This window comes from Chelmon rostratus, chromosome 17 (genome assembly GCF_017976325.1).
Source record: "Chelmon rostratus isolate fCheRos1 chromosome 17, fCheRos1.pri, whole genome shotgun sequence".
Taxonomy (NCBI): domain Eukaryota; kingdom Metazoa; phylum Chordata; class Actinopteri; order Chaetodontiformes; family Chaetodontidae; genus Chelmon; species Chelmon rostratus.
The window spans coordinates 12,394,523-12,417,301 of record NC_055674.1 but is presented as its reverse complement, the minus strand read 5'-3'; the positions used below and the strand labels follow the sequence as shown (position 1 = coordinate 12,417,301).

General features: G+C 48.9%; 1 protein-coding gene across 1 annotated transcript; it reads left to right on the top strand.

Moving 5' to 3' along the window:
* Positions 1–10,283: 10,283 nt before the first annotated feature.
* LOC121620931 (retinoic acid-induced protein 1) lies at positions 10,284–22,616 on the top strand. Its single transcript, XM_041957184.1, is given in 5 exon segments — positions 10,284–16,967; positions 17,181–17,274; positions 18,376–18,425; positions 21,015–21,062; positions 21,065–22,616. Coding segments are annotated over 5 exon segments (7,041 nt in total). The 3' UTR covers positions 21,230–22,616.
* Positions 22,617–22,779: the final 163 nt, after the last annotated feature.

The window sequence follows — 22,779 nt, the reverse complement described above, 5'->3', positions numbered from 1 at the left end:
TATTCCCCAGTCTGGCTCTCAGGTAACAGTGGAGAGGTGAGGAGAGGAGAGGAGGGAGCAGGCCATCAAGGACACCTTCTGGGAAGATGCCAGAAGGCACAGATACAGACATAGGTGTTTTTTGTTTTTTTTTTAAGATCCAGGAGAATGAATGCTGTCCTGCTTAACTGGAACGCACAGTCACGTGCATGCACACACACCTGAAAGCACCGTGCAAAGCCTCGATGGAGGGAGTTACTGCAGGAGGGGATAGGGACAGGTGCATACAGGAAGTCTGGTCCACTGATTTGACCCGCTCACCAACACCGTCAGCAATTCCAGCCGCAGCTCATGGAGGATATTCAGGTACTTAAAAACACGTGGCGGACGATTTGGCGCCTTAATTTGTGTTAAATCTGAACATGACCTGATATCTGAGCAGACATGATGCACGTATTTTATCTGATGTCCCTGAGAAATAAACCTCTCCAAATCAGTATCGAAGAGGCCCCAAATAACTGCAGGACTTGCCTGAGAATCATCGCGTTTTTAAGTATCAAAGTAATCCAGTGGTAGCTGTCTGTACATTAATGGGTCCACTGCAAACAGGAATTGCCAATAGCTAATTCGGCATACTTTTAATGGTGGTAACTTGCCAAAATGTAAACCAATGTAGGCTAAAAAAATGTGACACAGGTTGTAGCCCTCAGCTACCTCAGTGACCCTTTGGAAGCGTTATACTTCCACCTTATATCCCCAGAGCATTATGGGAACTGTAGTTCCAACCCTCAAAGCATGCAAATTCCCCCAATAGGTAATCATACTGTTTAAACCCGTTGTTGTCTGTGCACCTTCTTTCTATTGACATGATTTCAGATATTTTCTTTCTCTTAGATCACGGAACACTTTCTCAAGAGATTGTAAGTTAACACTGGTGCAAGCTGCCAGCATATAAAACTAGACCCAAGAGAGCTGTTAAAGCTAAATAAGTAAATGTGTGTTTGCTTGTGTGCGAGTGTGAGGTAACCACAAGTACACACACGCACACACACACAGACAAAACACATGATGTCTGGCCTCCCTAATACAGATATGAAATAATTATAAGTACTGTATGAACAAGTCAGAGACATGAGTCACCAGTGAATGCATAAGCCATGACATATCACCCCCCTGCCACTCAGAAATAAAAAATGTATGTCTTTCCACTCATTATTTTTCATAAAATAGACGTGACTACGCACAAAAAAAGACTTTCATTCTTATTTATAGACACACAAGCTGCAGAGGACAACATCTGAGGCTGCTCATCGCCACTACCAATCTGTCCTCCAGGCTATGGGTTCAGTGTGCCAGATCAAAGAGCTGCCTGCCCTAGTCTAACCTAAGACAAGGTCACACACACATGTGCAGACAGACACACGCAGCACCGCCAGCAGCTGCACTGTGGCTACAGGGCAAGCAAAGGGTATGAAAGTTAGAGGACAATGGAGGACAGGGTATAACTTAAAGGACACAGTGAGAAGGAGAACAGAGGTGGAGAGGTAGGATGTGTGGTTGCGTGTGTGTGTGTGTGTGTGTGTGTGTGTGTGTGTGTCTTAGACAGAAACAGCAGGAGTGGCACGGCATCATCAATTAGATGAACCGAAGTGGCACAAAGAGGGAGCAGGTGCAAATCAGCGTGTATGTGTGTGTGTGTGAGTGTGTGAGTGAGTCTGTGTACATTTGCACATGTGTGAGCACTTGCGTGTAAGTGTAAATGAGTGGAGGGATCGAATACATGGGAAGTGGAACACACCATGAGCCCCAGCAGGGATGTCACACCGAACCTGCTCCAACACCGCTCCCTCTGCTTTATTGAAGCGCTCCACCCCATTACCTGGAAAGGGAGGATGTGTGTGTGTGTGTGTGTGTGTGTGTGTGTGTGTGTGTGCTTAGATGGACCAAACCAAAATGGGTCACCACAAGACACGAGCCATTTCACATCTGTTTCCCAACCTGAAAACACAGAGGAGAGTTGGGCAGGGCACCTCTCTCTCTTGCTTTTGAAATACGTTTAAAATACAGATTGGACACGCTCGCTTCTGATCGCTGTGTTTTTTTGTCTTCCTCTCTCGTCCCGTCCTCCTCCTGCATCGTTTCTTTCTTGTGCTCCACAGTCTCCCTCGCCGGAGGATTCTGATGGAATACCAAGTAGCTCTGCGGCCCACTTTACAGGACCCCAACTCCCCTGTGTGTGCTTTTGTGTGTGTGTGTGATGAGAGATGAGAAAGAGGCGGAGAACGAGAGACAAGAAAAGGTGTGTGGGCATGGCTGAGGTTATCAATACTATGGGAACATGAACCCACGGTCTGTATATCTCACTCACTCTGCACTCTGGAAGGTTAGCTGGAGTCCACCGATGCCCTAACACTTGCACGCGCACACACACACACACACACACACACACACACAGTCGTTTATCCGTTTATTACTTCTGGGGACATTGCATTGACTTACATTCATTTAATGGAGACTTGCCTAACCCTAACCTCAAGTCTTCACCCTGAATTTTAAGGATTTACATTATGGGGACATACATTTTGTCCCTATAAGGGAGGCTAGTCCCCACGATGTGACTGTGTAAACGGATTTACGTCCTCACAATGTAAGTAATACACGTCCACCTACACACACACACACACACACTGCGGGGGCATTGCAGGCAGTCAAGCTTGATCATGAAAGCTCTCATCAAGCCCGCTCCCTCGCACAAACACATTCATGCTAAACACTTGCACGTATGAGCACATATTAGCAAACGCTTGCACAAGCTGAAAATGATTCACGTTTGTAGTCGCCTACCTACACACAGACATCGACTCACTCGCATATAAGCACACAGACACATACGGTGGGTAATGAGCAATCAGTTTTCCTTCTTCTGATTCCTGTCACAGCCCCAGGTATCCACGACAACCTTCCCGAGAAACAAACAGAACCTATGTGATGTTTACGTGTGTGTGTGTGTGTGTGTGCACGCTTGATTGCGCGCGTGCCTGTCATTTTCTCTCGCTCATCCCTCTCCTCCATCCCCGCCAGTCTCGCCGCTCCGTTACCATGTAAACAAAGCCAGGTTTAGTCCTTCAAAGGGCAACGCTCGGCAGCTGCCCGTTGGAGGTGACCGCGCTGAAAGACGGACGGACGGACAGAAAGGGACGATAGAAAAAGAGATAAAGGAGAGTTGTGCGGAGGAGCAGAACAAGGGAGGGCTGAATGGTTTTGGGTCAAGGCTAGAAGGCTGGAAAAGAGAGAAAAAACATATTCAAAGAAATAGGTCTACAGGATTTGTCCTTTCACAGCCCACATGCTCATCTTTCGCCCATTGTTCAGTGAGAAAGTGAAGTGATTCAGTGTTGTGCCCTCGAACGCCTATAAAGTGATATATGTAGATGGAGCAGACTTAAATCGAAACTCGTCTCTCAGAAGAGCGCACAATGCCGGCTTCATGCTGCTGGCTTGAGTCTGCGTGGCGCTGAGCACACACCACGCTTTCTTTCTGTGTGGGACAAAACGATCAATACACGGTTCTCAAAGATGCAGCGAGGAAAAAAGAAATTCTCCAGAAAGACCTTGTCAAAACAATAGACATAGGCCGAGCGGATTTTCCAATCGGTGGCATTCACACAGTGAGGTGCCTTCCTCCCAGGATGCAACGCGCTAAATGACGCTGAGCAGACGTAGAATGAAATAAGTGACAGCAAAGCATGTGTCTCTCAGCTTTTTAACAGTCAAGTGAGAGATTCCTGTGTCAGATTCTATTAAATTGATTTCAGGTATTTAATTTCTGCTTTCTAAATAGATCTATTAGTTTCGTGCGCATGGACAAGAATGTCCCGTTTTGTGACAATCATACGGTTGCCGAGAGAGCGCAATGCACCACAAATTACGAGAGCATGCAAGGAGGCAAAACATAAGCAAATTAATAAAACATCGTCATCACTTTGACAGCACACGTGCTGCGGATACACACAACACAACCAAATACAGAAACACGCTGCAAGTTGCACACATGACAGAGAGACACAAAAAAGTGTCCAGCTTGGACGCCCTTGTTGCCGTGGTTTGCGTCTTTTGAAGTTGCTGAAGTCGGGTCCTCCTCTGCGGTGTTTGAAAATTAGCTAAAATGTATGTTTTTTTGTTTTATTTAACATTTAACACTTAAACCAAGCTTTAGCCTTTTGCTTATTATTAGCCAATTCGAATACCCTGACGAAATTAGCACAGTGGATTGTGAAACGTTGAACTACTTGCGGCACGTTTCTCTATTTGGTCGTGTTGTGAGTGTATGCATTGCATGCATTGTCAAACTGATGACAGAATGAAAACAATGGTGGACGTGATGCAGCCATGAAAGATACTTCTAACTGAAATACATTTGTTTGAAAGGAAAGTTCATGTCCGTCTCCACTATTCCTATAGATTCAACGTTGTGACTATTTCACGGCCTGCCATGAGATTGTGCTGCACTAATCAAAATCAGCCTTTTATTGTGAAAATTTGTTGGGTGTCAATAAACATCACTAGCTGATCTGTGATTGTGTGTGTGTGTGTGAGTGTGTTTCTGTATGTTTGCCTGCATGTGTGAGAGCATCCGGCATGCTTTTATACATACACAAACGAGAGCGTGTGTGTGTGTGTATGTGTGTTTGTGTTTGTGTTGTGCATCACCTTTGCCTCAAATACACACTCAGACTCCCCAGGTGTATTCCCCACGTTTACTTGCGTGATTTCTTCATGCCATATGCATACTCAAGGTTTTCCACATGACTGAGTGGCTCTGCCGTTGCCATGGTGACTGTAGACCCTGTTTTGTGTGTGTGTGTGTGTGTGTGTTTTTGTCACTGTTGTTGCTTTTATGGCGTAACAGTGTGAAGCTGCTCCTCTCGGAAAGGTCACTGGACATCACTGACCTGTCAGTCAAAGAAGGGCGATGGAGAGATACGTGTCCACACACATCGGTCCAGCGCTTCTAATGAATTGAATTTCACCGTTTTTTTCATCTCAGACACAGAGAGAGAGAGAGGATGTTGTTTCTACAGTATGGTGGGATAAAATCGTCTCTGCGTCCTGCTTTCAGAGCTGAATAGGAATTCTAAACCTAAACCGCAAAGTAGATAACACGGCGGCTGATGTATCCCTCTCTCGCCCGCAGACACGTCTGCCTCGCTTTCCCTCTCTCTCACTGACCTTTAGTCATTCTTTCATGCTGAAGCCGCTGCAGCGTGTGCATCTGTCTGTCTGTCTGTCTGTTTGTGCAATCAAGAGCTCCCTCTTCTCTTCTTCCAGGTTCATGCATTTGAGTAATGCCTGTATGGAGTGTGTGTCCACGTGCACAATTCGGTGTGTGTGCGTGCAGACGTTTGTGTCTAGAGTGTCATCTTCATCAGCGGTGGAATAGACAGCCATGCCTTTGAATGTCGATGAGTCATCCTAAACCCCAGAGATGAGACGGTTGCACCTCACACACACACACACACACACACAGACCCCGCATTAACTGGCTTCACTCGCAGAACCAAAATGGTCTCCCAGATCGACCGGGGTAAGGCTCAGTTTCCTCAGTTTTAGATGCTATTGAGCTGTTGCAGCCTCAAAGCTCAGACAGATGCGCTTCAGCAAAAACCTAGTGAAGTTAATGAAGGGAAACAGAGGAATTGGTAGGAAAATACAGAGACTGGTTCATTTCTGTTTGTTTTTTAAATCGGGACGCCAGTCTGACACATTGGGTTGGGCTGAGAGAGAAAAATAAGCCAACAGATGGAGACGATGAGAGGGACAAGAGTCAAGATGAGGTCCCCATTACTCATGTAGCTTCTTTCAGCCATTCGCCAGTATTATTTGATGGAAATCATTGTAATGTCAGCAAACTAATGCGTGAACATGCTCAATATAATCAAACTGCTTACATCATTCATTAAAGGCTTACGCACACACGACTCCCTCACTGTCAGCCCTCCGATCCGGTTTATTCACCGCCTGCCCAGTATAGCCTCAACGCGCCATCTGTCCGTCTGTCTGCCCGTGAGTGTCAATGGCAGGTCTACGCCCCTTCCATGTCTCTTCCTGTAATCTATGTGACTGGCTGCTGGTGACCCTCCGTGACCTCCAGCTGTGTGTCATGACAACGGGACACCGACAAATGTCAGAGCAGATATTGGCTTCCTCCGTCTCCTAAGCCTCTCCCTTGGGGAGGAACCCACCCACACAGCCTGGCCAGACACTGCAGAGGACAGGAGGAGAGAGACGGAGGGAGGACGCGTGTCTGCCTGTCCTTGTGTCTGTCTTTCCAGTGTGTTGAACCTGCCGTTATCAAGCGAAAGGGCACGGTGTCCGCCGAGAGGGGAGGATGCTGAGATGCAGAGGATGCTGGGGAGAGTGATAGTTGGAGGCATCTGAATGCTCTGTGTGCCTCATTGAAGTGTGTGTAATTAGGAAGGGGGTAGCAGCGTGCTGATTGGGAGCAGCAGCGGAGCAGGTTGCTGTGTTATTTTGGAGCGTGCTGTGTTAAACAGGGTGTTAAAGGCAGATGTGTTAGACACGAGTGTATGTGTGTTGAGATGGGGCATGGGGGAGGGGGGGCAGGGAGAGTGGCATGTTTGGGTTATTTTCGAATGCGTTGTCGGGTTGTCGAGGAGCATGTGAGCGGTGGTGTGTGTGTTGCCGGGGCGTGCTGTGATGATTCTGGTGGTGGTGGTGGTGAAGTGCGAGCGTTTGTGAGTATGTGTGATGGGGTGAGCGTATGTGTGTGTGTGTGTTTCCACCCAGGCCGCTCCACCTCCCCAGCAAACTGCCTCTGCATGCATAATTAACCAGGATGACTGGGGAGGTAAACACACAGGGAGACGCTCCATCCTTCCACTCTGTATGCCTCCACTTACATGTGTGTGCGCACGCGTGTGTGTGTGCCCGCACTCGCATTTGTTTGTGTCAGATAGACAGAGAGCAGGAAAAAGACTTGAAGCAAAAGTGCTTCAGAGCCAGAGTTGATGGAACGAGAGAGCTGTCTGCTTCTCCCTTTGTGTGTGTGTGTGTGTGTGTGTGTGTGTGCGTGCATGTATGCGTGCGTGCATGCATGTGGCTTGTTCTGTGTGTGTGTGTGTGTGTGTGTGTGTGTGTGTGGAGAGAGAGAAGATAAATCCCATCTCAAGCTGCCTCTGAAGATGATGTGATGAAAGAGAGGGAGAGAGGATAAAAAAAGAATGAAGGGGGGACTGTAACCAGTCGCAGCTCTGCGCATTATGAACCATCCAGCGGAACAATCAGATTCACCCTCCTCTCTTCCTTCACCCCTCCCTCACTCCCTCGCTCCCTCGCTCCCTCACACTCCTCTCCTGCTCCTGTCCTTCCTTCCTGACAATATTTTATTTACAGACAGACGCATTCTAATGCTAGAGATCCGAAACACGGTCCTGTGGGGGCCCTAAAAGCGCGCACAAGCCGCCGAACGCTGAACGTCCGATCACTTTAAGGTTTTGGAATCTATAATAACGATGAAGCTGGTTATGAGGGCAGCTGCCTTGATAAGATTTGAAGAGATAATCAATCACGCGTCTAGCAGCTCATGTTTGTCTGGAGGGGTGAAGCATTTGACTAATAATGGACCCCACCGCATTGTAAACTGGTGCACAATCTACCGTTTTGCATGTGTGTGTGTGTATGTGTGTGTGTGTAAAGTGTGTGCATGTGTGTGGCAATTGCTGCAGCTTATTTCCCAGGAGCCCAGGTTGTAAAGCCCACTCAGTAAATCATCTATCCTCCTCTGTCCTCTGCACCCGCTTCTCCTCATCCTCCTCCTCTTCAAACTTATCACTCTATCACTCGTTTCCTCTGCTCGCGCCCCCCGCCCTCCGTCTCTCCACCAGCCTCGACTGACTCTTTCTCTCTCTCCTCCCATTAGACCCCCAATGCCTTGGTGTCTTTCTCAATCGCCCAGTTGCCAATACATGTGTTTGCCTCTTCTTCATCTCTCCTTCTCTGCGCTCGGGCAGCAGCAAAATCAATGCAAGCACTACCTAATAAACAGATAGACAGATCAACAGAGAGGATTCGCCGGTCTCAGCATGTATCCTTCGTCCTCTGTCCTCTCTGACCCCTACTGAGGCAGGGAGCAACACAACATGACGCGGTGCATTCGCAAATACAGCAGTCGGCCGGCTCCACAATGCCAGGGCTCTCTGTGGAAGATAGAAGTGGAAGGAGGAGGTGCAGCACGGAGGTGGAGAAGAGACGTGATTGGAATTTAGACGCCATTCGTGTGTTTGAGTACGAGAGAACAGACAGAAGGAGGAGTGAAGTAAATTGATTGGGGAGAGAGTTTCTTTGGTTTGTTTGCTTTGTTTTTAGTGAGAGACACACAAACAGTGAAAAATCCAATTAATTATTCTTCATAATAGGCTATTGTGGAGCAGAGCGGATGTGAGAGAAACACACACAAACGCGCAGACAGACACGAGGCATCGAAACGCTGGATCCCGACATGTGTGCCTCAGTCCATCCTCTCTGCTGTGCTCGGCAAGCTTGGTCTGGCAGAATCCCACCCCCCTGTCCCCTATAAGTGTCTTATTTAGGTCATTGTGTAAACAAGTATCCTCAAACACATGCACGCACACGCACACACACACACATACACACACACACATACATATACTCACATACACACCCACACACACATCACCGCAGGTGAAGCTCTAGTAGGCCTCAGGCAGGTGAGATAGGAAGGTAGGAGGGAGGACAGAGAATCTCCAGGGGAATCTGTAGGTGTGTGTGCGTGTGTGTGTGTGTGTGTGTGTTTTTCTATGAATGTGTGTGTTTGTGTGTATATTTAAGGGACTGCCAAAAGCTGTGGACCTGCATAGATAAACAGAAACAGACCTACACTCACTCACAAACTCACATTCAGGGATGCACACTCAAGACTGAATGCATGCAACATTCACGCACTGCTTTGCCTCCTTGCGTGCACGCACGCACACACACACACGCACACACACACACACAAACACACACACACACGCAAACTGTGTGTTTCAGAGATGAATAATGCTACTGTGCGTCTGGTGGGATGCACCACCGTCCCTGGGGCGGGTTGAATGCCGGGATATTGTGCTGGAACTGGCTGACACACACACACACACAGGCTCAGTGCTCTGTCTCCAGGTGACTCCGTTCCTTTTATAGAGCAGGAGCACTCTCCACCCCTCCTCTCTTCCGTTCCCTTTTATATGAATGCATAAACACACACTCACATTCACAAACATAGCCACGTGCACTGACACACTGAAACAAACACACCAAACACAGAGCACACACACACACGCCACGACAGCCCTTCTGGTGTACTGAAAGCGTGCATGCAAACACACACACTGTAACACTTCCCACTTCCCCTTGGAGGAAATTGGAGTTTGCGCTTGTGCGGGAAAACACAGGGAGGAGAGAGGAGGAGGAAAGGAGGGCTCAGCTGAACCTTTTATGAAACACTGCATCAAAGACAAACCAGAAAATATCACTTTACTTTGTTTGTTTAGGTAATAAATTGTAATATATTGGAGCGGTTAGAAAAATGGGGCCAAGTCTGGGGACCATATTTGATCCAAAACAATTATGGATAATGTGTCGTAAAAAATCAGCTGGAAAACTAAATGGCGTCAGTGGCTCTGTAAGTCATGAACTGACTTACAGGCCAGTGTTCCGAGCCAACATGGACGCTCTTCAGATGTGATCTTGTTGCTGTTGCAATTGTTATTATTATTTATTTACATACAGACAGGTAATTGAGTTCACACAAACACATTCTCTCTTTCTCGTTTTTCTCCTGAACATGTCAATCATGGTACCTGAGACCGCATCACATGTGTCTGCCCCTCCATCTTGAGAGGCTGAAACAGATCCTGGAGCCTGCACCATTGAGGGGCCATTTTACACACACACACACACACACACAAACACACACACACACACACATACACACACGCGTAATTTCTTCAAATTTAACTACAAGTATTAGCAATTTGAGCAGTCTGAAATACAGTTATCGTTGTGAAATGAAATGATGCCAGTGAATGAAATATATCTGTGTTTGTGGGTCAGAAATCTAATAATATTGTAGCTACATGGGATGTGCACACTTGTGTGTGCTTGAGTGTAAGTGTGACTGAGTGTGAAAAACATCATCCTCAATGGTTTTCAAAGAAGGGGAGAATGTGTCTTTGAGTCCAGGTGAATGTTAAAATAAAATTAGACATTGAATATGAAAGGAGAAGATGCAGAGTGGATGAACCCCAGGCTCCGCTACACTAACCCTCATAATTTCTCTCTCTTTTCTCTCACTTCCCCCGCTCTCCCTGACTTCAGAACCCCTAACCCCCCTCCCCCCTTTCCCGTCTCACCTCACCTCCCCCTCCCTGCTCTGGCTACAGACGGAGAGAATTATGCAGTCCTTCCGCGAGCGCAGCGGTGGTTACCACAGCAACCAACCCTGCTACCAGCAGGAGCCCCATGAATTATCCCGCCTGGAGACCTACCGGCAACACCCGCATCATCCACACCCCCAGCACCCACACCCAGGTCCCGGTCCACATCCAGGCCCGGGCCCTGGGCACACCAGGTCAGGCTATGAGGCTCATTCACTGGCAAACCCCACAAGCATGCCTCCAGCTGGAGGACCTGGAAGTGGAGGAGGACCCAAGGACTGTTACAGCCAGCAAGCCTACCCAGGCTATCCAGGCAATGGTGGAGGAAATGGGAGTGGAACTGGGGGCTCAGCACCCTCACAGGCAAAGAAATCCTACAGAGGAAGCAAAGTGCCCCCACCAAACCACAGTCAGCACCTACAGGGTCCTGGGGGCTATGGTAACCACATGGGCACTGGGAATTACTCAGCCCAGTATATGAGTGAGGGCCACCTCCAGCAGAAATGGGAGGACCCAGCTCAGTTAGCACAGTATGACCAGGAGATGGTGGGACGCATGGAAGCCGGTGTTACCCCTGCACCTGGCTCCTCCCAATACATGGACCAGAACATGCTGGGTCACTCCCAGACCCAGTGCCACCAGCCCTCCACCCCTGCCTATACCAGCCCCCACCACCAACCCCACCCTCCTAACCCTGCCCCCTCCCCTCTCATGTACCCCCAGAGTCACCTGCACTACCCCCAGCACTCACCTTCTCCTTCGCCATACATGGAAAAGTGCAACCCTATGCCACACTGTTACAAAGGTTACAACATGCCCCCCAATTCCCAGTATGGCAGACAAATGAGCAGCCACAGCAATCTGAAGCAGGGGGGATATAGGTCAACCCAGAACAGTTATGGCTACCAGCAGCCTCCCTCCAGAGGTTATGAGCAGCAGCCCCCTTTACAGGCCATGACCAATCCCCAGGAGTCCCACCCTAAATACCAACACTACAGCCAATCACAGCAAAACTACTGTCTCTCAGAGCTGTCCGTCAGATCACCAGAACAGTATTATCAGACTTGTAGCCCCTCCTCAAGCCACTCCCCTGCCCGCTCAGTAGGGCGCTCCCCCTCGTACAGCTCCACCCCTTCACCGCTAATGACCAATCCAGAGTCTTTCCAGTATGGTCAACCTCCCATGACCCCTGGGGCAGCTTCCTCTTCTTCATCCTCTTCAGCCGGCATGCAGGAGCAAGCCACTACCAATGCCATGCTGATGCCCCCACGCTCACACCCCTCACCCAATTTGCCACATGCAGCCCCTCACAGCTATACCTCCACACCGCAGGTCCCCACCATGAAAGAGCGCTTCTCAGAAAAGCTGTTGTCAAACCCAAGTTTGTGGAGCCTGAATGCCCTCACCTCTCAGGTAGAGAACATCTCTAATAATGTCCAGCAGCTGCTGCTTTCAGAGGCCCTGGTTGCCAATAAGAAAGGCACTAAACGCAACAGTGGTGGGAGCAACAGCAGTGCTGGAAGTGGAGCATCCTCCAAAAAGGGTGAGGAGTACAAAACTCCTCCATATCCAGACAGCGGTGGTGGTAGTGTTGGTGGAGGCCCCATGCAGGACCCGTACTCTACCCCTCAACACCAACCAATGCCCATGGAACTTCATGAGGGAGGCTACTCCAGCAGTAGTGATGAGCAACTGGACAGGGGCTACTACTACTGTGGCCAGGGCAGAAGTCCCGCACAGGCCCCCAGTAACACACAACTCAGCCTGGATACAGCCTCTTCATGCTCTATGACATCACCAGATGATATGTCCACCAGGTCTGGGGACTCAGGTCTTCACAACCTTACCCCTGACCCTACTAGATGTCAGTCAGGGCAGGGAGGAGATGGCATGAGTACTCCAGTGAAAAGCATTGGTGATGAGAGGTCTCCTACAAGTATTACAATCCCTAGTCCCATGAAACAAGAAAGGGACTCCCCTTCGGATATACAGCATATCAATGAGCCTGTCAAAGAAAACTTTGAAGAATCCGCCTGGACAGAGAAATCAGCTGACAAAGAGGAGGTTACAACAGAAAAAACCTCTGAATGCGAGAGAGACTCAGACACAACAAAATCTACAGAGAATCTGGAGAAATGGTCAGATGAAGAGAAATGCCCAGCTCTCTACAGTAAAGTAAACAAAGCATTGTCAGAAAAAAGCTATTGCTATAAGGAGACGGTGTACCAAGAGGTCCAGAGCAAATATGACCCTGATGCACGAGATTCAGTTGAACAGTCCCCAGCAGCTCTCTCTGACTCCAGCCACAAGGAGCACTTTGGCCAAGAAATGAAATCAGAGGCATTCAAATCTGAGTCTCCAACCGCCTCTGAGAGCTCAGTGAAAACATTGCCTTTCATTTCCAGAGGTGACCTTGAACAGGATCAATATTCCACCGAGAAGGAGGACAGCTCAGAGAACACCTCTCCAACCCCCCAAGTCGAGGCCTTGGACGAGAGCAACTCAGACAAGAGAGAGAGTAGAGATGAGGAGGGGGAAGGGGAGGAGGAGGCCGATGAAGAGGAAGAAGATGAAATACAGAAACAAAAGCAGCGTTCTCTTTCCCCTCCCCTGTCTGCAGAGGTTAGGGAGGAACTGGGAGAGGAGGAGAAAGTGAGTCAGTCATTGACAGAGGAGCACATGAATAATAGAGATGGGCCAGAGAAGTCTCCTGGAGATCCCTGCAGCAGGACAGAGAGTCAGACTACTGAGCTCCATATTGACAATGAGTCTGCAGGGGCGCCTGCCCATCCAAATGCAGCAGTAGCAGATGCTTCTGCGAGGGAATCAGCCATTGGTGACACTGCTCCTCAGCCTCAGTCTGCTATGCCAGTCTTCTCAGCTCTCAATGATAAAGCAACACCTCCAGCTCCGGCCAGGGATCATATTGATCACAGTGATGCCAAAGTGCTGGAGCCAGACTCTCCTCAGCTGCCAGGGAAGTCAATACTTCCTTCAGCTCCCTCCTGGGCAGACACTCCACCCTCTCCGAAAAAAGGTGATGAGGACATGGAGCCAGGCATCAGCTGCGCCAGTGCTGTGACCCCCTTGGCCAAGCCAGAGCCTGTGGCCCCATCTGCTCAGCCAAGGGCATTTGGACGTAAGCACGCCAGGGGCAGAAGAAGAATCATGCATTCAGGTGTGGGAATCAGGCGACAGCTAAGCTTGGAGCGGGAGGGGGAGAAGGAAGAGGAAGGAGCTCCCTCGCCTACACAGAAGCCCTGTATGCCCCCTAGCAAAACTGTGCTATTCTCAGATCAAATGGACCTAGCTCATCGGGAATCTATTGTGAGCCAGACTCCCAAAATGCTAACAGATGGTTTTCGCTCAAGAATGTGCACTCGTTCATTCAATGCACCAGACTTGCCACCGAAAGTTGAGCCTCATGTGAAGAGAAAACCAGGCCCCAAACCAGGATCAAAGCCTGGGCTCAAACCAGGACCAAAACCTGGGGCAAAACCTGGGCCAAAACCAGGAGCAAAGCCAGGTCCAAAACCAGGGCCAAAACCTGGCCTAAAGCCAGGGCCAAAGCCTGGGCCAAAACCTGGGCCAAAACCTGTGCCAAATGAACCAGAGCTGCCACCGAAAATTGAGACTCCCATAAAGCGTAAACCAGGACCCAAACCAGGTTCAAAACCTGGACCAAAACCTGGGCCAAAACCTGGATCAAAACCTGGGCCAAAACCTGGGTCAAAACCAGCTCTAAAGCCGGGTCCAAAACCAGGGCCTAAGCCTGGACCCAAGCCTGCAGATGTTTTGCTCCCCACTGACACTGCACCCATCAAGGCCCCAGTAGGTCGTCCCAAAGGCTCAGTTTCTAAAGCAAAGCTGCTACAAGACGAAATCATTCAGCCTTTGACAGGACTACAAAGCAGGGGCAGGAAGAGCCTAAAAGCTATAATATCACATGATAACCAGGATGTAAAAGCAGTCTACCGGGAAGAAAAACAAGCAAACCATGAGGCAAAGGTGCCAGAGAAAGAGGGTAAGAACATGGTATTGAGATCCAGAAAGCCCTCACAAGAAAAACTGTCCAAAGAAAGAGAAAAAATCCTAGAGGAAGATATTCTACCCCAGACACTAACAGAAATTACAGCCACTGATGTTTCAAATGTAGAGGAGTCTGTTACTGTGGAACAAACTCTAACTCCCCTTCCTCATGCAGTCAAAAACACAGACGTTCCTGCTGAATCACCTGCACCACCTGCCTCACCAGTCCCAACTGAACAATCTGAAGAAAAGACATCACTTCCACTAAAACGGAAACCTAGCCCAGAACTTTCTACAACCCCAGTGAAGAAAAAGAGGGGTCCAAAGCCCAAACCAAAACCCTCACCACCACAGCCCCCCCTGCTGGAACAGGTTGTCTCTACACCCAAGGAGAAGGGTGTCCGAGGCCCCAGAAGAAAGCGAGGGCCACCTAAAAAAGCCTCTGTGGTCACTCCCCCACCCAAAGATGCTCCTCCCAATATCAGTGAAAGTGACATCACTAATGATGTGCCTGTGGTGCCTCCTCAGTGCCCGACTAAAACAAAAGTTCTTCCGCCACGCAAAGGCAGAGGACAGAAATATGAGGCCATGGTGCAGAAAATTACATCTCCTAGCTCGAAGAAACACTTTCCAATTCCCCAGATAGACAGCAATCTAACTGATGATGTGACAACCAAGGCTTTGTCTCAACATGTCTTAAAGGAAGGTGAGGCATCTATGCTCATAAATAGCACTGAGATGATAGAGGGGGAAGTGAAGAGCATAGAGTCTAGTCAAGAAGAAGTGAAACAACAGAGAAAAGAGATGACGCAAGAAAGGCAAAAGCATCTGGTGAGTCAAGGCATATCAGTGCCAAAGGAGGTGAGACAAGAGGTGGAAGAGGAGGTTGCAAATAAGGAGGAAACGAGACAGGAAAACATTCAACCAGGGACACAGCAGGACGTTGGAGCTGACAAGGTTTGGAGCTCAGTGGAGGCCCTCACGGCTTCAGGAAAGTGGACACAACAGGCCTCAGAAGAAGTATCTTCTGCTCTCACTAAGTCTGTCAGAACTAAGCGAAAGAGATGGGCCATGGTGGAGAGTACAGATGCCTCAGTAGTAGCTTTGGAAGCAGGGAACCTAATAGTTACAACACCAAGGCTAGCCAAGCAGAGGGCCATTAAAAACAACCATGAGATGCACCTAAAGCAGCGGAGGAAGAAGAGAAAAGGCCAAGCCCCTCTCGAAGAAACAGAGACAGTTGAGGAGACAAATCTTGAAACAGCAGAGCTACAACGGGAGAGGGTAGAAGAGAAGATAAACCCCACAGAGTCCACAGTGCCTCTGCCAATCAGCCCAGATGAGGTCGCAGAAACCCCTGAGGTTACCAGCAGCACAGAAGTTGTCCAGAAACCTAGGAGAGGCAGAAAACCATCAGCAAATCCAACCAAGAGGAAACGTGGTAAAACCTCATCAGAGCAGATTCCTGGCAAGCCAATGAAGGTCCACAAAAAGCCTGGACCAAAACCTGGGATGAAAGACGCCATGGAGGTAATTGAGGCAGTAGTAAGAGCTGCAGGATGTGAACGGGACGAAAAGGAGGAGAGAGAGCAAGACGAAAGGGAAAGAAGGGAGGGAGAAAAGACAGAAAATTGTATTGTGGGTCCTGTGGTGACGATATCAGAAAAACAGACCGAGACCATTTCTGTGAAAAGAATCAGACGCAAACCAGTCCATCAAAATTCTAAACTGTCTTTCTGTCCTTATGTCCGGATTAACAACTCCAGAGACTTTTCCTCTTGGTGCGCCATAGTCAACAAGCCTGAGGACGCAGTAATATTCCAGAGACGCAGAAAAAAGGGCATACTCAGAATGAGGAATCCTTTCACAGTCGCAAAGGTAGTGCCACACACTGCTGCCATGCTACAGGGACCCTTGGTAAACAAAAACCTAATTGACAGGTGTCTTACATGTAGCCTGTGTGGAAAGCCAGCAAATTACAGAGACCTGGGTGATTTGTGTGGACCCTACTACACAGAGGATGGCGTTCCGCGGAAAATTTTGACCATCAGGCACAGAGAATCCCTCAGGGAAGAGTCAGAGAGGGCCGATGACGACAACAACAGCAGCAGTGAGGAACCAGGCGACCCTGCAAAGAGTGAGGGTGAGTGCAGCACAGAAAAGGAGGGCAATACAGAAGCATCCACTCAAGAGGGCAGTAGTAGCAGGCACCATCATTGGCGCTACCGGCGGGCAGAAAGAGCAGAAAGAATGGGCCAGGAGGGCGGTCCACGAAGGTTAACTCTCCGAGAGCGGTTCAGGAGGATGAAGCAACTCCAAGCCATCGGCACAGGGGCCTCAAGTGATCAAGAGGGCAGTGACAGCGTGTTCCAAAGGCTACAAGTGGAGGCAGAGGCTAAAGAGCACTGGGCGCATGAAAACTGTGCCATCTGGACCAAGGGAGTAATTATGGTAGCTGGGAGGCTATACGGACTGAAGGAGGCTGCCACCAACTCAGCCCAAACGGTACAATAGCAATTATACAGAACTGATTCTGAATTCTGAAATGACATTCTTCTTACAGTCACTTTCAGAATCGCAGCTTTTTGAGAAAAATTGCTGTTAACATTGAACTTGTTTTCCTTTTTTTCCTCTCTCTGTCCCTGTGTTCCTCTATCGGTCAATTTGGTCCTTTATTGGTCTCGGCCCATATATGTCCGTCTGTCTGACTAACCCCAGAGCTGCTACAAGTGCCAGATTGTGGGGGCGTCCCTCAGCTGCTGTTGGAGAGGCTGCTCTCATAAATACCACTATGTCTGCGCCAAAGAGATAGGTAAGAGACCACAGCAAGAGAGAGCTTGAGAGGGAGAGGGTAACAAGGGGCGAAAAGGGAAGAAAAGTCAGGGAAAGGGAGGAGAAATGAGGAGGGAAATTGGGAATGGGAAATTGAACATGGGTTTAGAGAGCAGTAGGGAGGGGAACAAAATAAGGCAGGTCGAAAATAAGGGGGAAAAGGAAGGAGGAGAAGGAAGAAAGAGAGGGGAGGGGAAAGTGGATGTGGGTAAAATGAGAGAAGGAAAATGCATCAAGAAGTAACATTATTGAGTGCGAGGAGAGATGTCTGAGAGTGCTTGGGGAGAGCAAAAGAGGAAAGGAGGGAGGGAGCTTTGAATAAAGGGGATGATGAGACGAAAGTGGGACCCTGGAGTGTGCAGGAGGGTGAGGGGGAAGAGATAGAAGGGAGGAGGGGGTGTGGATGTGTGCATTATTGACCACAACCCCTGTGGCTCCGTCCATCCATTCTGTCGTCAGGGGGACTGAATGTGTGTGTGTGTGTGTGTGTGTGTGTGTGTGTGTGTGTGTGTGTGTGTGTGTGTGTGTGTTTGCATGCAGCTGTGTGTGTGCCTGCTTGCTTAAATGCTTCTAAGTGTGCAGCCACGTCGCCTGTGTACGTTCCCCTCAGCGCTTGCCTGTGTGTGTGTCCCTGGTTGGTGTTGTCAATAGAAGTGAGCGTCTGTGTGTCAGCACATGCGTTGTATGGCTTCCCCTTACATTACCTCATGCCAAGGAAGTACAGTGTGAGGATTAGAAGGCCTGCCACGTCTGCCTAGCCAGCACAGAGAGCGGAGCGAGGCCCTTTTTAATCCTGCTGAGTGCACCAGCCATATCTGACTGCCTGCCTGCCTGCATCGCAACTCATCCACTCAGTCTCTCTCCTTCCTCTGTTGCTCTCCCTCTCTCTCTCTGCCTTTTTTCCTGCTCGTTTTTCATTTTAACCTCACCTCTTTGTCATCTATCCGGCTTTTTTCGAGGTGGGGTGGGGGCTGTCGTGTGCATTTGCCTCACACTATTTGTTCCGTTTATTGTCAGTGTTGATCTGCGCCACCGTTGCTTATTCTTTCCTTTTCTCTGCGTTCTCTCTCTTCCTGCCCAGGCTGCACATTCCACGATGATGACTTCTCCATCAAATGTCCTAAACATGAGGTAAGACAATCACAGCCCGGTAGTGAATAAATGCATAATCAATCCTTAATTTATCCATTTTGATGTTTTAGTATCTTTTCAGCTGATCTCTGCTGATTGATTCCAAATTATTGCTGCAGCCTGCCTTAAAAGTGAGTCAGGCATGGAAGAAAGAAGGGTTAGATGAAGAGGATTTTTGGTGCCAAGGTAGTGCCCTTTAGCAGCTCCCATGGTACCAACCTCTCAGACATGTTTTCATATATGTTCATGTACCATCATCCCATCACAACACTTCCTCCCTCTCTGCTCTAAGACCCACTGTGCCTTTTGATTTTTTCTCCCCTCCCCTCCCCTCCCTTTTCTTGGCTCCTCCCTTCATCCCTCTCCTCAGCACAGAAAAAATTGAGTTCACACTTTGCTGTCACAGGCAGCAGCACCATGGCTGGATAGATGATACAGTGCAAGACAGAAAACACAATTGTCAGCTCGTGTAAAACAGAAAGAGAATCAAAGGAGAAAACATGAGGGCTCGGGTTGGTGTTCGGTGTACGCTGGTATCAAGTACCATATCTACTCCCATGCCAGTATGTAACTCATGGAGGCCAGGATCTCATCTTGGACTGACTGGTATTTTGTTACCAAATCAATATGTACCCAATGACCTTGGCAAGCTAAACCCATATCATCCACCACGAGCTGTGTAAACACTTAGTTATGCGCCCTTTCTGTATTACCGTCACTCAACACCCACTGTTATGACTGCAGACCGCTGCCATTACATCGGGTCACCGTTTTTGTGTTAATATGAAGGGTCCGGCGCCGCTGTCAGCTTCCCTGTAAGACAGACGCCATCTGCTGGTGGCGTCTTTCCGCTGCAGCGGCAGAGAGAAGGAAGGTCAAATGCAGAGGGAGGGAGGAGGGGGAGCAGAGAGGGAGAGATGCTGACATTCAGCAGGGAGCAGCGGTGCATTGAGGCAGCAGTGGCAGTAGCCTCCCTTCCTCCCTCCCCTCTCTGCATCTCCTCTCTCCCTCCCTCCCTCCCACTCTTGCTTTCCTGTTCTCCTCTGTGCAGACTGACAGGGATGAAAAGCTGGCTGTTGATCAAAACACCCCACCCAACATCACTGCCTGCTATCCTCCCCACATGCTCTCTCCACCCTTTCTCCCTCTCGCTCTCTCCCTCTTTCTCTCGTTATTTCTCCTCCCTCGCTTTTTTCCACTGCTTCCCTTATTTTGCGGCCCCCCTGCTGTTCCAGCTCCCTCCGTCTCTCACTCCGCTCACCTCTCATCTCCTGTGAGCTCCCTTTTCCATTTTCAGCCATCCTCCCTTCATCCCCCGTCCTCCCTTTCTTCCCCCCTTTCTCTCTCATCTCCTCCCTACTCCTCTCACCGCCTCTCCTCACCTCAACTCCCACGTCTGAGCGGCAGAAATAGCGTATGAGAAACAGAGAGAAAAGGAGAGCAAGACAGAGAGAGGTTGTTGTTAGCGGGCTGAGGCAGAGCTGTCATCAGCTGAGGGATCTGAAGGTCTGTGTGTGTGGGTCTGTGACGCGCCAATTTGCGCTGAGCAGCCTAATCAAAGGGAGGAGCAGACACATACATGCACACACACACACACACACACAGACAGACACACACACACTCAAGCATGCAGCCACCCCACCCATGGGCCCCCCTCTGCCTGTGCTCACTTGGTTTCAGGCTAATGGAACACACATATGGATGAAATTCAGCGGTGGACCCTCTAGAGCTTAGGGACACACACACACACACACAGTGTGCATCCACACGGGTTCATTAACGCTACCTGTAAACTCACACGCGTACGTATATGCATGTAGCGAGGGGGAGAGAGACAGGCGGAGAGGCAGGGCGAAGAACAACTGTTCTGTGCTGCGGCTGAGTGGGAACAAAAGGCACAGAGAGCGACAGAATGAAAGAGACAGAGATAGACAGAGAGTGAAGGTGTAGAAGAATGAGTTAGTCCAGGGAGGTAAACAGAAAGAGAGGGAGGGATGGAGGGAGGGTAACTTCAAAGAGAAAAGGAAGAGAGAGAAAGAAAGAGGGAGAGATAAGAGACACAGAGCAAAGCTACTGGTCTGAGTCCAGGCCATAAGGATGGGCAACTGGCAGTTCAGAGAGAAAGACGGAGAGGGTGAACGAGAGATACTGGGGGCTGCAGAGGAGGATAAGGGGAGAGAAAGCGCTCCACCACCGCCACCACACCAGCGCAATTAGTGGGCGTTCCTGCTGTGTCTTTCACAGCGGAGCTGGTTCACCGGCCAGCTGCATCCATCTCCCCACTCCTGCACACTGCAGCCAGCTCGCTTTCATGTCTGCAGAAACGCTCCGGCACACTCGCAGAGACGCACGCACAGCACGAGAGGCACCTCCACCTGCAGTATACCTGACGCCACGCATCCTGCGCTGTGTTTCAGAACGGTTTGGACACATACCAGCGGAAGATAAAGGCTCGTGAATGACGGGAAATGTTATGTGTGCTGAGTATAATGCCGTGCTGTGAGTTCAGGGCCAATGCAGAAGAAGCCCTGGAAACATCTGGCACAGCTCACACGTTTCTTCCTCTCTGTGTGTTTGTATTTACGTCAGTGTCTCCTCCCTATCTCCACAGGACCTGTAAGATATTCCAGCAAACCACCTCCACCACCAACACCACCTCTCAGCCGGTCAAGCGTCACCTATCCGGCAAGGCAAATAAAAACGCTGTCCTAAACAGCCACCTACACCTAAAAAACACGGTGAGGACTGATGCCGGACAGGCACATCGGCCAGTGGGGCTGGGGGAGGCTGAAAGGCTGCACTGAGGTGGAGCTGGGAGCAATACAAACCCTGGAGAACGGCCCCCGCAGAGAAAAGCTGCTCCCTGGACCCGGCCTGGAAATGTGTTCTCTCCACTGAGCCCCTCACTGGAAGGCAGCCGCACTGTTTAACAGGAGGATAGACTGCGCGGTAGAGACGGCGAGCCTAGGGCCCAGTGCACAGGGGGGCTGTTTGAAATGCAGAGCGAGGAATGTGTGTGTGAGAGTGTGTGTGTGTGTGTGTGTGTGTTCTGCCTTCGGATGGGTTGCTATCATATTCAGACACCTGGCGGACACTGATTGGATAGGAGCATCCCTCTGGCCACCTTGTCTGCAGCCCAAGAGGTGTGTGTGCGCGTGCGCGCGTGTGCATCATAATCACAGAATTGTCATTCTGCAGCCACATCACGGGTGTGTTTGTGCACATGTGTCCGTGCGAATAAGGAAGTTCGTCTCTGATTCAAGATGTCACGCATCAGAAAAAAAAGAACAGCAGCCAATCACTGGATGTACTATCTCAATGTGTGCGTTTGTGTTTAAAACAAGACGAAACAAAAAAGGAAACTGTACATGATGATGTGCTTTACAGGTTCTAAATATTCTGATATTGAAGAGTTAAGAAAAAAGCGGACGCAGTATTTTAATATAATGCTCTTATCTTCGGAGATGTATTTTGATGTGCATTATGACTATACAACATCATTGCGTCACCCTTGGTATATGTCAGGCTTTGTGTTATTCCGAAATTAAAAAAAAGAAAAAATAAAGAAAAAAGAAAACTCTGCTTAAGAGTCCATTTCAACTGTGTGCACATTCAGTATGTACAGTAGATGCCGCCATCATCACTTGACAGGTTGCAGAGCAGGGCTCCAAGGGTCCAACCGGGAGTCAGGTCATCTCACCTCATATCTATGTACAGTTCAGAAGTATTACTGTTAAACATTGCCACGATGTATGATTTCACCTACCACAGCAGTGCAGAAAGATATACATTCGAATCAGATTTCATAACACACCCGTCTGTCTGTGTATCTCAAATGTAGCCTCTTTCACTCTTCCATGCTATGTAACAACGCCCTGCGCAGGGTCAGTCAGAGTACTGGTCATATCAAAAGGAGACATATTTAAGTATTAGAGCATAAAAGAAAGTGCAAAAAAACGCCACACCAAACTTTCTCTTTTATGAAGCTCATTATTTAATGGTGTATATAAGTATTTGATGCTGTTTAAATGTAAGATGTGATGTACTAATATAATTGTGTATAGTATTTCCTAGAGATGTTTATTTTCTATAAGATGGAATATGTTATTGCTTATAAAATGTTATTAAAAGAATCCATTGATGAAAAAAAAACGTTTTTTGGGAATGTCACTTGTCTTAAGTTGGAGCATGCCGTTTTATTGATTTTCATGTCTCTTTGTTTGGAATCGATGACACAGCATCACTTTGTTTGAAATGTTTTTTGTAACGCCAATGTTAAATATACCAGCACCTTTCAATGCTGCTATGACCAATGCCTGCTCTTTTTGTCTTTACTGCACATGCACGGACATGA